Source organism: Carcharhinus amblyrhynchos, chromosome 8 (assembly GCF_965287045.1).
Source record: "Carcharhinus amblyrhynchos chromosome 8, sCarAmb.v2.hapA, whole genome shotgun sequence".
Classification (NCBI taxonomy): Eukaryota; Metazoa; Chordata; class Chondrichthyes; order Carcharhiniformes; family Carcharhinidae; genus Carcharhinus; species Carcharhinus amblyrhynchos.
The window spans coordinates 83,268,738-83,289,334 of record NC_137331.1 but is presented as its reverse complement, the minus strand read 5'-3'; the positions used below and the strand labels follow the sequence as shown (position 1 = coordinate 83,289,334).

The 20,597-nt window shown below is 42.2% G+C and overlaps 2 protein-coding genes across 5 annotated transcripts in view; both read right to left on the bottom strand.

The window, feature by feature from the left end:
* LOC145346725 (copine-3-like) overlaps window positions 1–5,088 on the bottom strand; it is an 84,861-nt gene extending 79,773 nt beyond the window's left edge. Inside the window, exon 1 of the mRNA XM_080194370.1 lies at window positions 4,804–5,088. The gene's annotated coding sequence lies outside the window, so the exon portion shown is untranslated. The remainder of the gene's footprint in view (window positions 1–4,803) is intronic.
* Window positions 5,089–14,825: 9,737 nt separating this feature from the next.
* Window positions 14,826–20,597, bottom strand: part of LOC145346723 (copine-3-like) — a 53,019-nt gene continuing 47,247 nt past the window's right edge. For all 4 annotated transcript variants that reach the window (XM_080194367.1, XM_080194368.1, XM_080194366.1 and 1 more), the window contains 2 exons: window positions 17,318–17,554; window positions 14,826–15,594 (listed from right to left, as the gene is read on the bottom strand). In XM_080194367.1, coding sequence (XP_080050493.1) covers window positions 15,487–15,594; window positions 17,318–17,554 — 345 coding nt within the window. In that variant the 3' untranslated portion in view covers window positions 14,826–15,486. The remainder of the gene's footprint in view (window positions 15,595–17,317; window positions 17,555–20,597) is intronic.

Below are 20,597 nucleotides of genomic sequence, written 5' to 3'. Positions count from 1 at the left end.
GCAGTTACAAGAGTGCCCTGCTTCTGACTAGCTCTATGGTGAGTAACTCACCTCCTGACTTCCCATGGTCTATCATCTACATGGCACAAGTCAGGAGTGTAATGGACTATGACTGGATTACTACAATTCCAACCACACTCAAGAAACTCAACCTCAAAGCAGCGATTTGATAGGAACCCTAAATACTACCTCCCTCCACCACTACTGAAAAATGACAGCAATGTTTATCATTTACAAGATCCACTGCAATAGCTTGCCAAGTTTGTTTAACAACATGACACAGTGGTTAGCACTGCTGCCTCACGCGCCAGGGACCTGAGTTCAATTTCGGCCTTGGGGCATTGTCTGTGTGAAGTCTGCACATTCTCCCCATGTCTGCCTGGGATCGTTGAGTCTAGCTTGATAAACAAGCAAGCTGTCTGTAATAAATTAATCAATCTCACTGCACTGGGATCTGAGCAACACAGCTTCACGGTTTATCAGAAGTCAAATAGGAATTGTGGGAAAACCCTCCACTGGTTGGAGCTATTCTTGGCACAAAGGGAGACGGTTTAGTGGTCGGAGGTCAATCAGATCAGCTCCAAGACATCACTATGGGAGTTCCTCAGGGAATACATGTTGACCTAGCCAGAAACACCAACATCCCATGAGCAAAATTAAGGCAGATGACTCACAGCTAGGTCAAAGAGATAAGGAGTATCTTAAAGGAACAGAGGCAAAGAAGTTTAAGGAGGGAATTCCAGAGTTTACGGCCTTATCAGTTAAAGCCACAACCACCAATGGTGGTGTGATTAAATTTGGGGATGGTTTTTATTTTTATTAATTCAAGGAATGTGGGTTTCACTGGTTAGGCCAACAATTATTGCCAAAACTTAGCCCTCAAGGATGTGGTGGTAGGCTGCCTCCTTGATCCGCTGCAATCCATGTGATGTAGGTACACCCACAAGTGTTGTTAGGGAGTCCAGGATGTTGACTCAGTGACAGTGAAGGAACGGCGATATATTTCCAGGTCAGAATGGTGAGTGGCTCGGAAGGGAACTGTGAGATGGTGATGTTCCAATGTATCTACTGCCCTTGTCCTTCTCAATGGTAGTGACTGTGGGTTTGGAAGGTATTGTCTAGGGAGTTTTGGTGAGTTCTGCAGTGCACGAGGGCCAGAATTGGACAAGCAGAGATTTCTGAACTGCTTGTCCTGCTGAAAATGGTAGAGAGAAGGTGTGGCAAGGCAACAAAGACAAAGACGAGAATTTTTATTAAAATCCCGACATTTTTAACCAGGATCCAATGTAGGTCACTAAGTACAGAGGAGATGGATGTGAATTAGAACATGAGCAATAAGAGTTTTTGATAACTTCAATAATAATGGGATTGTCACGTCCAGAGGCAGCAAAGACATGGCTGAAGGTTTCAGCAGCAGATCAAGTAACGAATGAGGCAAATCTCACAAGACAGATCAAAGTACAAAAACAATGCAATTACTTTAGAAAAATAAATGGGGATGAAGAGGCAGAAATCACAAAAATAACAAAATGTTTCAAAAGCATTTAAAAATAGAGTTCCACTAGCAACATTGCACTATAATTCCATTCGTGACATGAATAAACTTCAGCTTTAAAAACATTCCACAAACTGGTCTGATTTCAATCACTCCTGCATCCTACTATAATTCAAGCCAACCTCAAAACAGACTGTGTACAAATAGAAATGAGCTACAAAAATGCCAATAACATGGATACATGAACACTAAATTTGTCAATTAATGGTGCATTATATTACAGCTCACAAACATAAAAATATTTCACATGGCCACAAGTAGAGAAAACAAAATGTGCTCTTAAAGGCAGGAGGGGTTTCGAACTGAATCCTTAAAGATTACCAAAGCAAAATACTGCAGATGCTGGATGAAAAAGCTGGAAAAATTCAGCAGGTCAGGCAGCATCTGCGGAGAGAAACAAATTTTACAGCGGAATTCTCCCAAAAAATGACTAAGGGCCTGATTTTACCATTGCGTTGCGCCCCACTTGGTAAAGTCGGGTGTGAGGCAGGTAGCGCGATCCACACCTGCATCTGCGCAAATGCTCACGTTACCAAGGCCTGAAAATGGCCACAATCTGAACTGCGCTCAAAACGGGTGCGACAGCGATTTAAATGCAATTGCATCCATTTAAGTCGAATTAATAAACTGCCCACCCAACTTTACCAGCATTTCCCCCTTTACAACTGCATTTGCCTGTCTAGATTTGGCACAAAACATACGTGCTTGACAAAGGTCAGTTTCGAGCGCTCCAGCTTCTGAAGACCTAAGTTCAGACCTTCTAATGGCTCTTTGACTCAGATCGGTGGTGGGGGAGGAGGGGGGTGGGCCAGATCATTCTCTGGTGGGGGGAGAGAGAGGCCCGATCGCTCGCTGGTGGGTGGGGATGAGGGAGGCCCGATTGCTCTCTAGTGGGGGTGGGGGTGGCTTTGGCTGGAAGACAGAGGCCTGATCATTCTCTGGTAGAAGTTGGGAGCAGGGAGGCATTTTGGGAGCGTCTCAGAGCAGTTTTCCAGGTTGGATTTGAATTGTGTCCAGATTCAACACTTGGAATCAAAATAGTAAAAATCGGTCCATAAGTGTTATTACGGCAAGAAAGCAGGAGCGAACCGCATCAGACTTTCAGGCGTGCTCCACATTGCAAGTATGAGGGTTACAGTCACGTTTTTGGAGAGTTGGAATGGGGAAGGGGGAGCTGCCTGAACACCCCAGTGAAACCGACTCCAGAGCACTCTGGTGCCATCTTGCAAGGTCACCCGATCTCACAGTCCACCCCCTTCCTCCCCCTATGGATATTGGGACCACGGGACCCTCGGGACACCCCCCAATGATCTGGCCCGCCCCCCTCCTCCCCCACCACCCTCCTCCCCCACCACCGATCTGAGTCAAAGAGCCATTACAAGCTCTGGACTTAGGTCTTCAGAAACTGGAGCGCTCGAAACAGACCTTCGTTGAGCATGTCTGTTTTGCACCAAATCTGGGCGGGCGAACACGGTGGTAAGGGGGAAATGCTGGGTGCCTTCATCGAATCATTGAAACTGTACAGTGCAAAAAGAGGCCATTTGGCCCATCAAGTCTGCACCGACCACAATCCCACTCAGGCCTACCCCAACATCCCTACATATTTACCCGCTAATACCTCTAACCTACACATCTCAGGACGCTAAGGGTCAATTTTAGCATGGCCAATCAACCTAACCAGCACATCTTTGGACTGTGGGAGGAAACCGCAGCACCTGGAAGAAACCCATGCAGACACAAGGAGAATGTGCAAACTCCACACAGACAGTGACCCAAGCTGGGAATCGAACCCAGGTCCCTGGAGCTGTGAAGCAGCAGTGCTAACCACTGTGCTACTGCTTGTTCCTCCACCCCCTCACAGATACAGGTCACTAGCATTGGGGTGTCGGGGTACTCCCTATGGGTCCCCGGCCTGACCCCCGACATGCCCCTCTCATCATTACCACCTACATGATCCACCCTTGTGTGGAACGGTGTCAGATCCCCATCCCCATGCATAGGCTTCCTCAAACCCCTCCTGCATTGCCCCCTTTGTCCCTCCAGTCAGATCCTGCCCCCTCAGCACTACCCTTGGCACACTGGCAGCACTGAAATGGTACCAATGCTTGGTGAGCACTGCCCTGCTGTCTGGTAGGCACTGCCAGGGTGCAGTACTTACCCCAATCACCCAGGGGTTTCAATGGCCTCTGAGCCACTTGACATGGCCATCACGTCAGGTCTAAGCTCGTGGAGACGAGTACTCATTCTTGCTGTTGTTACCCAGAGAATTCCGTGTGCTGGGATTTCAATGGGCTATGCAGATTTAAACATGCTAATCAGCCTCGTGCACTTTGAGCACAATCCAGGAGAAGCAGCAACTGGCGCCAGATGTGAAAGTGATCTTTAGGCTGACACGCTATTCTCCAGGATTGTTGCAATCTGCGGCAGGGACAGTGATGTCAGAGAATCGCCCCCATGCCTCAGGTCAATGATCTCTCACCTTAAAAAGGTCCCTAAAGGCTACTGACCTGTAGTAGGCAAGCAAGATTAGTAACCCCTCCCTCATTTTTCTGACAACACCCTCCCCCCCTCCACCTCAATGAGTAATTGGGGATGTGGATAGTTGTGTCCTTTAACCCCTTACGGAATTTTCCACCCACTGGTAATGAACAAGAGACACCTAGAGGCTTATTCAGTGCAAAGTTTCTGTGTCTCCCCCAATTTTCCCGCATATGATTAGAATGTGTGGGTTAGGCGGATTGGCCGTGCTAAATTTCCCCTTAGTGTCAAGAGGACTAGCTAGGGTAAGTGCATGGGGATACGAAGATAGGGCTTAGGTGGAATTGCGTTGGCGCAGACTCGATGGGCCAAGTGGCCTCCTCCTGCACTGCAGGGGTTGTATGATTCTATGGCCAGTTGGATTCTAATAGGTGGGTAGATGTCTGTCCTGAGAGTGGAGCTATTTAAAAGGAGCGCTGAATCACAGGAGAGAGACAGGCCACACAGCCAATTCGATCCGATATTTTCTTTTAAAGTCTAAACGGATCCTGACCAGCCGTAAATCTGAGAGCCACAACTGGACGCAGAGGCAGCTGACTCCCCACCCGACACACACATACACATAACTAATGTAATCTCTCCTCTCAGCCAAGCTGACTACGCCCTCCAAACTTTCAACATGAATCAACGTATATCTTAATGTTAAATTATATATATTTTTAAGACTAAACACTAAAGATTTGACGGTACCGTTTGAACATGTATCTTACCTGAAAAGTGACCAAAACTCCCGCGGTAATTCCTTTCCGTGTGGAAAGAGATTATGGACACAGACAAGCGGGGAGAGAGAGAGAGAAAAAGGGCGAGGAAGTTAAAAGTTGCCAGCCAGGTCTTTGCTGTATATTTGTTCCCCGACAACTAGGCTAAAAATCCAAAGACAATCTTCACAGCACTAACTTCACTCTGAGGAGCTCTGACTGCCCCAGCTCCAGTTTTGCTGACTCTTCACACTGCGTGTGCAGCTCTAGAACTTGCACTCACCACTGCTGCCAGCAGGCAAGTTGCGGAAGGAGGAAGTTCGCAATTTGATGAAAACTTCAATCTCTTGAGTGATGCAATGGTGTTCCACTCCACTTCGTTAAATTGCTGAATAATTTCCTATCCGCTCTGAACGTGTCCCAGATCCACTTTTTTTTCTCCTTTGAAATGATAGTCTATTTTCAATTTCTTTTCCACTTCTCCCTTAAAGAAAGAAATGCTGCTCTGGAGAGATTGATTTTAAAGCTCTGATCTATCCAAGTTTCTTTTTAAATTTATGTCAGCTTTTCTCCATTAATTCCCAGCGCTGTTGTTTCTTGGCGCTGAGGGCTGGTTACAGTGATAATGTGGGAACTTAGCAGCGCACAATAAAGTTTAATTACTGCCATATCGGGCTCGTACCCTACTCATTGATGGTTGCTCTGCATTTTTGGCACACTTAGAATTCAGTCTATTAAAATTCTAAAGGTCTCTCTCAGCCTGATTTTAAGCTATTTCAAACCATTCATCGGTGTAATGATACAGACTTCATCAGGGACACAAAGGGTATTTATTAACACAAGGAAAAATTGTACAGAAGTTGGCAGCCCACAAGGTGCCTGAGTCCCTACATGTCTACTATATGTCTTCTGTCTAAGAGAGGACTCCACCCCAGGGGTGATTACTCACTCTCAGTCCCAATTGGTCCTCTAAACCTGATGTGTTGTCCTTAATCACCGCATCCCTCCCATTTTACTCGTCTCTTCAAAACCGTATCAAAACCTAGTCCCAAATCTAACAAAAAAGTTGGACAATTATAAACTGAATCTTTGAGGGGCATTTCTGTTTCTTTGCAGAACAATGTAATTTTGTAATCTGAGACGTTCCATAGAAACATCAGTTATGCCTGTAACGGGTCAGTTAGCCACTTCGGTGCTTACAGGTTCAAAGACATTTCTTGACGACAGCACCGACTGCAGCAAAGTCTTTCCACTCCCCCAGTGGTCCACATGCTTACAAACGAACCATCTCTCCATATCTACTGAGTACAACAGGAGTACCATCACCGAGACAACAATTCCATGGATCTAACATCCGCTACTGAAGTTTCATATAACACAATGCACTTAAGGGTTTTTTAAATATATTGTTACAGTGGCAATGGCTGATGAGATCTTGAGGCTTGTGTTTTTAAAGATAAACACTTTTATTGGTAGGCTTTAACTATGTATATTTCCAAATATAGTCTTGCATGGAATTCTTCCATACAGACTTGCTGTTTTTCCATTTGCATGACCAATTCAGAAATCTTGTTCTGGCATGTAATCTCAGTTTATTTCTGTTACATATTTAAAAGTGTTACATGATTTGATGGTAATGTTATTAGAGTGTTGTCACAGGCTGCTATTTTAAGTTTTGTATTCTGTGCAGTGCAGATAACATCTCTTTCAATAAAACCTGTTAAGTGCTAGTTTGAATATATGTATGCAAACTACATCTTTTTGTTAAAACCCACAAGTCCCAGTTGAAGGGACATTCCACTTTGTCTGAATTGTTGATGCTGTCAATTTCAATATTTTTGCCCCTTAAGTTAGTTTCTCATTGTCAAGTTTCTCTTCTTCAATCTCTTATTTTCCTGATTCAATTCTTCACTGCACTTATTCTTATTTTTTGGTTGCTTTTCATAGAGTTCAGCTTATTCTCCATTATCTCATTAAGTTCTCCTTTTTAACTTCATTTTGTCAATTTTTGCAACTTTTTTTCAAGCTTGCTGTCAACCATTTCATCTTGTTTTAATGTCTTCTCTAGAGCTTTAATTCTTTTTGTTGATTCCTCTTCCTGTTCAATAGCTTCCAATTTCTTTTGAAGTCTTTAATTTCTGCATTTCTTCCAAGATGAATCCGTCATGTTCTTACTGGACATGTACATTTCACAAATTGAATCTTCATTTCTACTTGTCTTAACTTCAGCTAAATATTTTTGGCTTCGCTATTGGTCAGGTTTGTCTCTGATGAAGTGTTGTCTTGTTTCCATTCTGCAATTCTCTCATTGCTCTTCATTTGGTCATTTATTGTTTTTCATTGCCCTCCTTTCTTTCATCATTGCCCTCCTTTTGGGATCTTTCAGTGCCTTCCTTCCACTGCCCCTTTCTCTGAGGTCTTTGTTGCTTTGGACCTTGTTTTGAGCGTTGTTGCCCTTCTGGGTTCTTCACAAATTTTCCTGTCCATTGTCCTAAGTTTCTTCTTGTGGTTGCTACTTTAAATGCATTGCCACATTAAAGATATTATTCCTTTAAATGCATTTCCACTTTAAGACTACCAACTTTTTTTAGAACTGTCAGCAGCTGCCTGTTCTCTCTATGTGTTTTTTCCTTTCTTTTGAAGTTTTGGCACGGACATGGAAGGCCCTCCTTTGAACCTTTTTTTAAACTTTGAGAACTTTTACTTAGAGAAAGTTTTCTCAGGGATCTCTGCGGTTTTTTTCTCTGGCCATTTTGGAAAGTTTGTTCTTCTCATCCTTTCATATGCCAAGTTTTTGTTTTGTCAACTTCACTGCAAGATCCAAGTGCTCTCAAGGTCCACTGGCTGTTTTCAAAACTTTTCAACATACCTTCTAAACAGATTGAGGGTATATTTTTAAAACTTTGGAACTTGTTGCTCCCAGTTTCTAGCACAGGGACTGCTACCAGACACTGGATGAAAGCAAATTATTGCGGATGCTGGAATCTGAAACCAAAAGAGAAAATGCTGGAAAATCTCAGCAGGTCTGTCAGCATCTGTAAGGAGAGAAAAGAGCTGATGTTACGAGTCCAGATGACCCTTTGTCAAACGTAAAAGGCATAGAAAGTGGGAGATATTTATACTATAGTCTGAGGGACTGAAAGATGAGTCATAACCACAAAAACAAGGGGAAAGGCTAAGAGGATCTAATGGCGGCCCATAGAGAGAATAGAAGGTGTGAATGGCCAAACGGCTGAGAAGCTGAAATCAGAGGGTAAACTGTGACAGATGAAGATGGGAAGTTGGATGGGAGAAAGGTAAAATTGAGAAAAAGGGGGAAAAGGGAAGCACAGGGGAGAAAAGGTAAGAAAAGGGGAGATAAAATAAGAGGAAAGAGTGAGGGGGATGAGTGGAGGGGGATGAAAAATAAAGAAAGACAATAAAGAAATAAAAGTTAGAGAACAGTTAAAAATTAAATACAATGAAAACAAAGGGGTCGAGGTGGGATAGAGCTAATCATCTGAAGTTGTTAAATTCGTTGTTGAAGCTGAAAGGCTATAATATGCTGAGCCAGAAGATGAAATGTTCTTCCAGCATCTGAAGATGATTTTCTCTTTTGGTTTCTGTTACCAGACACCCTTTCCTCCCCCCACCCCCATCTCCCCAGTAGGCTCTGCTTAGATCAGGAGCCCAGTCATCTTAGCTTCTTCACTTTCCCTCTGGAGACCAAGCTACAACTTCTTGTCATACTTTTTTCACTCAGAAACACTACTCTGTGTTCCCTTTGCTTTCCTTTTAAGGAAAAAAAAATCTTGCAACAATTGAGGCAGTTATGTTAGCCACATTTAAGACTTATCTTGAAAGGCATTTGAACAATCAGGGAATAGAGGGACATAAGCAATTGGTCTAGATGGATAAACATGATCGATGCAGGCTTGGAAGACCTGTTCCTATGCTGTTCTTTGTTCTTTGTACAAGAGCTAGGCACTAAATTAAGCAGCAGAACCTCAAAAGGTAATAATCTGTATTATTACCTGAACCATGTACAAATTGGCATAGAGCAAATAAGATTAAGGAAATGAATACATGGCTCAGTGACTGGTGTAAGAGACATGGGTTCCAGTTGATGGGGCACAGGCATCAATACTGGGGAAAGTGAAGGCTATAATGTTGGGATGGTCTACACCTGAACAATGCTGTGGCCAAAGATAGAGGGCTTTTAACTAAATGGGGGAGGAGCATGAGGGAAGATGTAGCAAATCAAGGGGTAGATTAAAGACAGGAGAGCAAAATAGTAACTTGGCAAATGAGGGTCAGAGAATGGCAGGAAGAGACAAAAAAAAACCTAAGAATACACCAACAGTCAAAACTAGGGCCAGGATTCTCTGGCCATTCATGCTGTTTGTCTGGTCTTGCCTGTGGTGTACTCCTTACTGTGGGTTTCCCTGCAGTGTGCAGAGGCTCCAATGGGAATTCCAAGGGCAGGTGTCAACAGTCCCTTGCAGGGAGGGGAGCCTATAACATTTCTTAGGTGCCATTTTAGCTGCCTCCTCACTCTCCCTCGACCTGGCTGTGACTTAATGGGAAGCCAGTGAAGCCTCTGTGCCAATCCTTGTGCAAGTTGAGTTAGGTGACTAGGCACTTCCTGCCTAGTTGCAATTTCTCAGCTGGTAGGAGAAGGTCTGTGATATTAGTGAGTCATGTTACTTGACTTAAACAAGTCTGTTTCTAACTATCCTCCACTACTTCAAGCTTCTTCACAACATAGTGTTTCCTTTATTAAACTTGCCTATATCTCACCTATGATTGTATGTATCTTTCTCTCTCTCTGCCTGCCTCTCTTATTCTCCTGCCAGACCGACACCGTAGGATTTTCCAAGGCAATTGATGAGAGGTTTTTAATGGCCCATTGTCCCAATTAGCAAGGTGCAAATTGGTTAGTCACCAAGGAAAGAAACTTCCATTTATTATATTCATAATCTTTTATTTCAATGCATTTTTTTTGTAAACTTGAGAATACATTTGTTGACATAATCTTGAAAAATAATCTAATATTCCATTGATTTTTGTTGCAAAATAGTCAAAATAATTAGTTAAATCCTTGGAGTACTGCCTGCCTGTATGAAGTGTCAAGTTACTTAAATCTACCATTACACGGTAACGTGGTTCCTACCATCCAACAATAAGCATATCTTGGAACCAACTCAATTCCAAAGTGACTACAGTTTAATTTGATTTATTATTGTCACATGTATTGGTATACAGTGAAAAGGATTGTTTCTTGTGCACTATACAGGCAAAACATACCATTCATAGATAAGGAGAGAGCGCAGAATGTAATGTTACAGTCATAGCTGGGAAGTAGAGAAAAATCAACTGAATGCAAGGTAGTAGCATTCAAATGTTTAATGGCAGCAGGGAAGAAAATGTTCTGGAGTCAGTTGGTACATGTCCTCAGATTTTTGTATCTTTTTCCCGACGGAACAAGGTGGAAGAATATGTCTGAGGTGCGTAGGGTCCTTAATTATACTGGCTACTTTTCCAAAGCAGCAGGAAGTATAGACAGTGTCAGTGGACGGGAAGCTAGTTTGAGTGATGTACTGGGATTTGTTCACAACCTTTTGTAATTTCTTGGAAAGAGCAGGAGCCATACCAAGCTGTGATACAACCAGGAAGAATGCTTCCTATGGTGCATCTGTAAACATTGGAGAGAGCCACAGTGGACCAAACTTCCTTAGTCTTCTAAAAAAGTGGAGGCAGTGGTGGGCTTTCTTAGCCATAGTGTTGGCATGGGGGTACCAGGACAGGTTGTTGGTGATCTGGACACGTAAAAACTTAAAGCTCTCAATCATTTTTACTTCATCCCATTGATATAGACGGGGGCATGTCCTCCATTACACTTCCTGAAGTTGGTGACAATCTCTTTTGTTTTGTTGATATTGAGGGGGAGATTATTGTCATTGCACCAGTTCACCAGATTCTCTCTTTCCTGTATTCTGTCTCATCATTGTTTGAGGTCCGGCCCACTACGGTGGTGTCATCAGCAAATCTGAAAATCGACTTGGAGGGGAATTTGACCACACTGAAATCAAACTTACATAGTTCAAAGGTATAGTCACTAGTTAGTCATTAGATAGTTAACATGCTCAAATTTGAACATTGCTGTAAATAGAAACTCCAGTTAGTTACTCAGTGTTATCAGTCATTAGAATCATGGAAATCCTACGAACAGAAAGAGGCCATTCAGCCCATCGAGTCTGTACTGATCACGAAACCACCAGGCCCTACCCCCTTATCCCTACATATTTTACCCACTCATCCCTCTAACCTACACATCTCAGGACATTAAGGGGCAATTTTTGCACTACCAATCAACTTAACTCGCACATCTTTGGACTGTGGGAGGAAACCAGACCATCCGGAAGAAACCCACGCAGACACGAGGAGAATTATGCAAACTCCACACAGACAATGACCCGAAACGAGAATTGAACCCAGGTCCCTGGAGCTGTGAAGCAGCAGTGCTAACCCCTGTGCTATTATGCCGCAAATCAAAAGTATTTAAAAAAGACTGAAAAATAACAAAGTAATTTTACAATAGCTGTAGAAATTCACGCCTTGAGATAACACTTGTCAATTGCCATTGGGGCTATTTTGTATGACTGAGAACACATTGTACTCTCTGACAAAACAGTATCAGGTTCCCTGTTACCTTTAAAATCTCGTTGGAGTTTGGATTTCTGTAAATATTGTAACAGAACATTGTGAAAGCTCTGTGTTTGTATTTCGCTGTACTGAGCTGTTATTGCAGCAGCATGCTTTAAAAAAGTGTAATGAAAAACATTCAAAAAATTTCATTAATATGTCTTTTAATCATTCCGTAGTCTTTTTTAGTTATTAGTGCATTCCTTGTTCATTGCATTTTTTTTGTCATTATTGTTATGTTTTACTTTTTTGCATTTTCCTTTCAGTTTTCAAGAATTCATTAACAGGGGAAAATTGAATGTGGTTTGAAATGGGTGCTGCCACCTGTTCATTACAGTGCAGGCAGCTTGCTAACTTCGTGCTACCTGCTAATTTAAATAATAATAACATGCAGCCCCTGTGTTAAATGCGTTGCTGAGTGGCTGCTCACTTCAGCGGGCAGTTCAATTAATGTAGAACCAGTACCATTTAAAGCCTGCACTCCTAAAGAGGTGCATTCTGGCTATGCCGGATGCTAGAAGCAGCTGGAGTTAAGTGCCTGACCTGTAATAATAAGTATGGTACAGGAGGGCAGAGTGTGCTCCAAGGTTCACTGACATAGCACTGAACTCCTTAGTGCAGGAGGTAGGCAGAAGGAGAGAGGACCATAAGCACCCCTCCCCCACCCCACCCTCACCCCCACGCCCACACCAACACTGAAAACGCAACAACAGTCACTGAAGCCAATGCCAGCAGCTTAGCCCAAGGCCCTGAATGCAATGCCAAAAAGAATCAAATGACCTTACAAAGATGGTCAAAGACAGTGCAACTATCTGGAGGCATCCTATGCAAAAACCCTCATGCACATGGTCACTTTCATAGTTACTGGCAGTGGACTCCTTTCCCAGTGGCAAAGCTTCATATCTGCCTGCAAGAGGTGGTAGCTTTCCATATCTCCCTCCTAAAACAGAGATGTCACACAATGGTTCCTTGCGCAGGTGGAGGTAAGAGAAAGACATCCTGGGTGAATATGGCCTTTGTCAAGAGTCAATCTACCTTCCTCCTCCCTCAGCAAAGAGTTTATTCTCCTCTATGTTGCCTCTGTTCAATTTCACACTTGTGGTGCCATTGAAACCACTCCACTCCTAGTGCCTAATGCTGCCTCTTAAAGATGATTCAGCAGTAGGTAAGAATCCTCCCAGCCCTCCCAACCAAGGCTGTTTAAAGGGATCTTCAAAAGAGGCAATCAATTTTTACAGTAGGTGATATTCATGTCATCTGACTTTGCACACCATACTGAGATACATCGAAGGAATGACTACTTAAGTGACTACTTAAAAAATGTCCATTTTCACGTGGAACTTTATGGCCAGAAATGGGTGGGATGCATGCACCCAAAACCAGAAATTCTTGCCCGAGGTCAAAGAACTTAAACGGTCCACCAATTTTTCTGTCCTGCCTGCTACGATTGCCACGGCAAACGGGATGGGAAATCTCCAGCCAACATTGATCAAAATAAAACTACAAATTTATAACATTGCAATGGGTGAAGCTATTGAACAAAGTGATCTAAAATATCTTGAGGAAATAGTTCACCTCCAATTTATTTAAGGTAATCATCAAGAAATAAATTACTATTTTTACACTTTTACTGCAAATGGCTGTTTTCAAAGTTAATAGCCTTTACATTACACAATTTGGCATTACCTCTGGTTCAATGTATAACCCACTGTGTAGTTAATAAAAATTGTAAAGCAGTCTGGTGTTGCAGTGCATATTGTGCTCAGGTCCTAGATGCACTGTCCCCACTGACTCTTACTTTTGGATATCAGTGATAGCTGAGCTATCTGACTGGCAAGATGTAAAATGGGGCTCAACTGGTGAAAAAAAAACCATCCTTATAAAGATAACTGATCAGAAGAAGTCACAGTTCAAGTGGTCCCACCTTGATGTTCTCACGAGATCTACATTTGCCCGGGTAAATGATATATAGGGTTTTACTCCCATTTTATTTCAATGCAACTTTTTCATGAGTTCTTTGTGCCACTCATTTCAAACCATCTCTGGACTTTTGTTGTTAAATGTACTGTTCTTCTTTAAAGAGCACACAATTTCCACTGAATTCAAATTCTGGTTGAAATTTTAAAACCTGCATTAAAGAGGTTATGGAACTGTTAAGTTGGGACACATTCCTCTTCTCGTTTGTGAAGAAAAATTGCTTCCAATTTCCTCAACACACTGATCAAGGGAGACACTGGAGTATAAGCTGTTAAGATGTTAGTGTCCATGTTCATGAGAAAAGGCTGGATGGATGAGGGCAGTTGCAGGAAATAGATCAAAATAATGTGGAATTCAAGGCCAGGAAGAATATACAAAAAAAGGTTGCTTATCATGGGACATGTTCAATGCCCAGTGTGAGATCAACTGACACTGACATGGCATTTATTTACAGTGATCTAATGTTGTGCAGCCCTTGGATATATATGTATAAACTAACCTCTCGAGGACATTATTGGAAAGGTGTGGAACAATTGTATGTTTGAAGACAAAAAAACATTCACTAAAAAAAAAATGCAAGCACCCCATCGACATTGCACAAGTGGGTCACAGACTTGATTCCAATACTGACAAAAAAATAATTTCTGAAGTATGGAATATCAAATGTGCTTGACAGTTGAAAGGATGATTATTTGAGAAATAATGACAACAAAATTACCAGTACTACCAATGATGAAGATGAAGAAGAAACAAGATCCATATGAAGATGTAACAAAACTAGACAATTGGGTTGAATTGTCTGGTGATTTTGAGATTTTATTTGAGGTGTTGCAATTAATTTGATTATATGCATATTTATATTATAATGGATAAACTGTATATATGGGTGGCACAGCCATTAGCACAACTGTCTCACAGCTCCAAGGTCCTGGTTTTGATTCCCGGCTTGGGTGACTGTCTGTATGGAGTTTGCACATTCTCCCTGTCTCTGCATGGCTTTCCTCCGGATTCTCCAATTTCCTCCCACAGTCCAAAGACATGCAGGGTAGGTGCATTAGCCATGCTAAATTCCCCCTTAGTGTCCCAAGATGCGTAGGTTAAAGGGATTAGCAGGGCAAATATATGGAGTTATGGGGATAGGGGCTGGGTGAGACTGTGAAGTTGTGAACTGGGTGGGCAGGCTCGATGGGCCAAATAACCTCCTTTTGCACTGTAGGGTTTCTATGATTCTATCAATTTCAAGGGATTTAATATGAATTCTTTAGTGTTTTTGGTTTTACTTAATTCCACCACAATGGTCTTTTTTGGGCCCAAATCAAGCACTCACATCAATCGCTCGAAACCATTACCCATATAAATGTCAACACCATGAGTGGGATTTTGATTGATAATTTAGTGCATTTTTAAAATCTTTATTCAGCTTTCTTTTTTACAATTAAACATTTTTGTAGTGATAAAACACAATCTCTAACCAGTCTCAATTATTTAATAATGGCAGCTATTTCATATAAGTATTTGGCCCCAATCTAAAAATTCAGAAGGAACATTTCTGACAAAGTTATAAAAAATTTAAAATAAAACATTTGCAGAATAATTTAGAAATATGTAGCACAATTTTAAAAAAAGACTGCAATGCCTGGAGCTCTGAAATAAAACTAATTAGTAACCATCAGCTTTTATAAAATGGGCAGGTTTAACATTTCATCAGAACGGAGACAATTTACAGGATTGGAGTAAAAAAGCAGAAAGAACAGAGTAAACAAGAGCTATTGCAAACTAGATCATTAGTAAGTTGGGTGATCTGTTGCTGATCAATTTAATCTTGACAAATTTCATTATATTGTTTTATCAAAATTATTTAAAATGTTAAGATGGAAATGAATTTAAATTCATCAGTATTTGAAACATTTTTAAACCAAAAATATATCATAAAAAAAAGTTTAATGGCTAATACTGGCAGGATTGAAGATTTCTGCACTCCAGTGAATTTATTTGTAGATCATGCACCAAAGTCAGCTCATGCACTCAGATATTTCAGGAACTTGGCTCAATAGGAGGACAAAGTTTACGTGAGTTGAAGTAGCACATCACTTGCTGAGGTAATTCAGCCAGCACACTCTGAGCAAGAACTTCTTTAGGTGCCTGTTGAACGAGATGAGAAGGTTATCAGCTAGAAAATGCCAACAAATAGCAAATCATAGACATCACAACAAATTTTTAGTCTACAGTATATCTTAGATCATATAGGATGCATGTTGCTCAGTCCATTGTGTCTGTTGTTGGAACAGAATGTCCATGGTGCATGGGGTCCTTAATTACACCCGAGAGGAGAACATGGGAGTTGCTCGATTTGCAGGAGGTATTTGCTTGTGTGCGTGTGACAGCCGTTTGGCCGGTTTGGAAGGCGGTGTGTGTCACCTTCTCTCTGCCGACGGTCATGGCTGCCTGGAGCACCAACGGGGTGGTGTGGTTTAACTACATGGTTGATCCTGCTAGTAGCATATGCTTGTCTCAAAGATTAAGCCATGCATGTCTAAGTACACATGGCTAGTACAGTGAAACTGCGAATGATTCATTAATTCAGTTTTGCTGAAGCAGTGGGAAGTGTAGACAGAGTCAATGGATGGGAAGCTGGTTTGCATGATGGATTGGGCTGCATTCACAACCTTTTGTAGTTTCTTGCAGTCTTGGACCGAGCAAGAGCTATACCAAACTGTGATACAACCAGAAAAAATGCTTTCTATGGTGCATCTGTAAAGGTGAGAATCGTAGCTGACATGCCAAATATCCTTAGTCTTCTGAGAAAGTAGAGGCGTTGGTGGGCTTTCTTAACTATAGTGTCGGCGTGGAGGGACCAGGACAGGTTGTTAGTGATCTGAATTTCATGCAAAAATTTGCAGCCTCATAATTAATATCAGTGATCTGAACTTCTTACTTACATAATTTGGCACAATCATTCTATTATACCAGTTTGTTAAGAAATTATTTAAAATAAACTATATGGGGCCAATCACACTGCCAATTTTAGCACTTGAAAACAAATTAATGCTGATATTGGCATGTTCAAAAACAATCCCTTTACCAGCTATATCCAGCCCATGACTCAAATTTTAGTACACATATTGACATAATCGTGACACACCACAATATCCATTGAAGGTTTGATTTCTTTTAAAAAAAGAACCAGCTAAAAAAAAGTTTCTATCACATAAACAGACAAGGGTAAATGAACAGCCCAGATACAAAATGCTTGAGATTTTGTTATTTGTACCATCTGCTACAGCATCTATTTGTTGGAAATATTACAAAAATGCTTCCATCATCTCTTAGGGGTCTATATCCCAAGAAATCCCAGTTGTACAATGCACGCCCTTCTTAATTCATCCATTTTAGTTTTACCAGTCACATTTAAGGATTTGCATAAAAGTGATTTACAAGTCAGGTTTTACAAGATTTCATCCATTTGTCTAATCCAGTACCTTGTTACTTGGGATGGCACGGTGGCACAGCGGTTAACACTGCTGCCTCTCAGCACCAGGGACCCAGATTCAATTCCTGGCTTGGGTCTGTTTTTGTGGAGCCTGTACGTTCTCCCTGTGTTTACATGGATTTTCTCCAGGTGCTCCAGTTTCCTCCCACAGTCCGAAAGACCTGCTGATTAGATGCATTAGCCATGCTAAATTCTCCCTCAGCATACTCGGACAGGAGCCAGAGCGTGGCGACTAGGGGATTTTCACTTCGTTGCAATGTTAATGTAAGCCTACTTGTGAGTAATAAATTAACTTTCACTTTACCTTTGTTATTTCAAGCCTGTGAAGTAAGGCTCCCGACTATTATTAGTTGGACAGTGCATGTGCGTACTTACATTTTGAAACTTCCTAAAAGGCACAAACTGGACGATATCCCGGATAGCTACTTCTCCTGTTGGTGATCTGAGAACACCATCATCACCATCCAGGAATTCCATGGTGCTGAAATCTGCACCACCAACACCAATGATGATGATGGACATTGGCAACTTAGAGGCATTCACGATGGCCTGTCTTGTTTCATCTAAATCTGTTATCACTCCATCTGTGATGATCAACAGGATGAAATATTGCTGCCAAAGTAAAAAAAATCCTGTCATAAATTATTCATCAAAATCATACAGTGAATGGATTAACTTGTCATGATCAAACACAAGACACAGTTACTTAATGGATAGTTTAATTACAGAGATTGTGAAACAGCTGGATTGCGACTGTTGTAATCATTTCACGCTGAAATTGATTTTATTGTCTATACTCAACCTTGCATTCAACCTCATTTTCTTTGACTGCAGCTCTCACTATCTCACTGTGGGCAGCACAGTGATGAGCACTGCTGCCTCACAGCGCCCGGATTTGATTCCCGGCTTGGGTCACTGTGTGTGAAGAGTCTGTATGTTCTCCCTGTGTGTCTGCGTGGGTTTCCTCCGACAGCCTGAAAGACGTGCTGGTTAGGTGCATTGACTCGAACAGGTGCCGAAGTGTGGCAACTAGGGGGATTTCACAGTAACTCCATTGCTTTGTTAATGTAAGCCTTACTTGTGACTAATAAATAAACTTTAACTTTTCAAAGCAGGCCAACAGGTTCTCCAGGTGCCAAAATGTTAAAGCAACGGTAAAGCAGATTTACATATAATATTTGTCTACTAAATTCAGACAGGAATTTCTAAATCAAATACTGGTTTAAAGTATTCAGTTTCAGAATTTGTTAATTGCTTCAGTTTTTTGAGATTTGTAAAAGGTCCAGTCCTTTTTGACACATTTACATATGAGGTCAGTAGTTATTCAGACCTCACATATGAATACTGTTCCTACTGTGGAACATAGTCACGCTGATCAAGAAGTTCAATGATGGTTGTGCTGGAAAAGATGCTGCAATTAGATTACAAGAAATTAAAGGGGGAAAAAAGCAGGTTCATTCTCCCAATCACAAACACCCACTGGAAAATGTGCAGCCAGGCACAAATCAGGGTCATCATTATTTGGTCTCTAACCATCCCCACCCAAGTAGCTTAAAGGTATTCAATTTCCAGGTTCACAATGAATCAGGAAGCATGTGATATGGAGGCTGTCCCCTCTCCATGAAACTACACGGCTGCAAGGAGCCATGAATCATAAAATCACAGAATCCCTACAGTGCAGAAGGAGACCATTCGGCCCATCGGGTCTGCACCGATTCTCTGAATGAGTATTGTATCTAGGCTCCCCCCCATAGCCCCATGCATTTACCATGGCTAAACTCCCTAACGTACACATCTTTGGAACATAGAACATAACAGCGCAGAACAGGCCCTTCAGCCCACGATGTTGCGCCGACCAGTTAAAAAACAATGACCCTCTAACCTAAACCAATCCCTTTCCATCCATAAACCTATCCATGGATCTCTTAAACGCCCCCAAACTAGGCGCATTTACAACTGCAGCAGGCAGGGCATTCCAATCCCTCACCACCCTCTGGGTAAAGAACCTACCCCTGACATCCGTCCTATAACTACCACCCCTTAATTTAAAGCCATGCCCCCTCGTGCTAGCTTTCTCCATCCGAGGAAAAAGGCTATCACTGTCCACCCTATCTAAACCTCTAATCATCTTATATGTTTCAATAAGATCTCCTCTTAGCCGCCTTCTTTCTAACGAAAACAACCTCAAATCCCTCAGTCTCTCCTCATAGGACCTCCCCTCCATACCAGGCAACATCCTGGTAAACCTCCTCTGCACCCTCTCCAAAGCCTCCACATCCTTCCTATAATGTGGGGACCAGAACTGCACACAATACTCCAAGTGCGGCCGCACCAGAGTTTTGTACAGTTGCAACATGACGCTGCGACTCCTAAATTCAATCCCCCTACCAATAAACGCCAAGACACCGTATGCCTTCTTAACAACCTTATCTACTTGATTCCCAACTTTCAGGGATCTATGTACACATACACCTAGATCCCTCTGTTCATCCACACTATTCAGAGTCCTCCCATTAGTCCTATACTCGACACATCTGTTATTCCTGCCAAAGTGAATTACCTCACACTTCTCCATATTAAACTCCATCCGCCACCTCTCGGCCCAGCTCTGCAACCTGTCCAAGTCTCCCTGCAAACTATGACACCCTTCCTCACTATCTACCACACCTCCGACTTTGGTGTCATCAGCAAATTTACTAATCCACCCAACTATACCCTCATCCAGATCATTAATAAAAATTACAAACAGCAGTGGCCCCAAAACAGATCCCTGAGGCACACCACTCGTAACTGAACTCCATGACGAATACTTACCATCAACCACCACCCTCTGTCCCCTATCTGCTAGCCAATTCCTGATCCAATTACCTAGATTACCCCCAATCCCATACATCTGCATTTTCTGCAGAAGCCTTCCATGGTGAACCTTATCAAACGCCTTACCATATATACCACGTCAACTGCCTTACCCCCATCCACCTCTTTGGTCACTTTCTCAAAGAACTCAATAAGGTTAGTAAGGCACGACCTACCCGCTACAAAACCATACTGACTATCTCCAATCAATTCATTACTCTCCAAATAACTATAAATCCTATCCCTAATAATTTTTTCTAAAACCTTGCCCACAACAGAAGTAAGACTCACCGGTCTATAATTCCCGGGGAAGTCTCTGTTCCCCTTCTTAAACAATGGGACAACATTCGCTATCCTCCAATCTTCCGGCACTATACCCGAGACCAACGACGACCTGAAGATCGGAGCCAGAGGCTCTGCAATCGCCTCTCTTGCCTCCCAGAGAATCCTAGGATAAATCCCATCCGGCCCAGGGGACTTATATATTTTCAAACCCTCAAGAATATCCAGCACATCCCCCCTATCAACTGCAATACTGTCTAGTTTACACCCCTGTAACCCAGTGTTCTCCTCAGCTACATTTATGTCCCCCTGCGTGAACACCGAAGAGAAATATTGGTTCAATGCCTCTCCAATCTCTTCCGGTTCCACACACAACTTCCCTCTGCTGACTGTAACTGGCCCTAATCTTGCCCTAACCAACCTTCTGTCCTTAACATATCTATAGACACTAAAGGGGCAATTTTACCATAACCAATCCATCTAACCTGCACATCTTTGAACTGTGGGAGGAAACCGA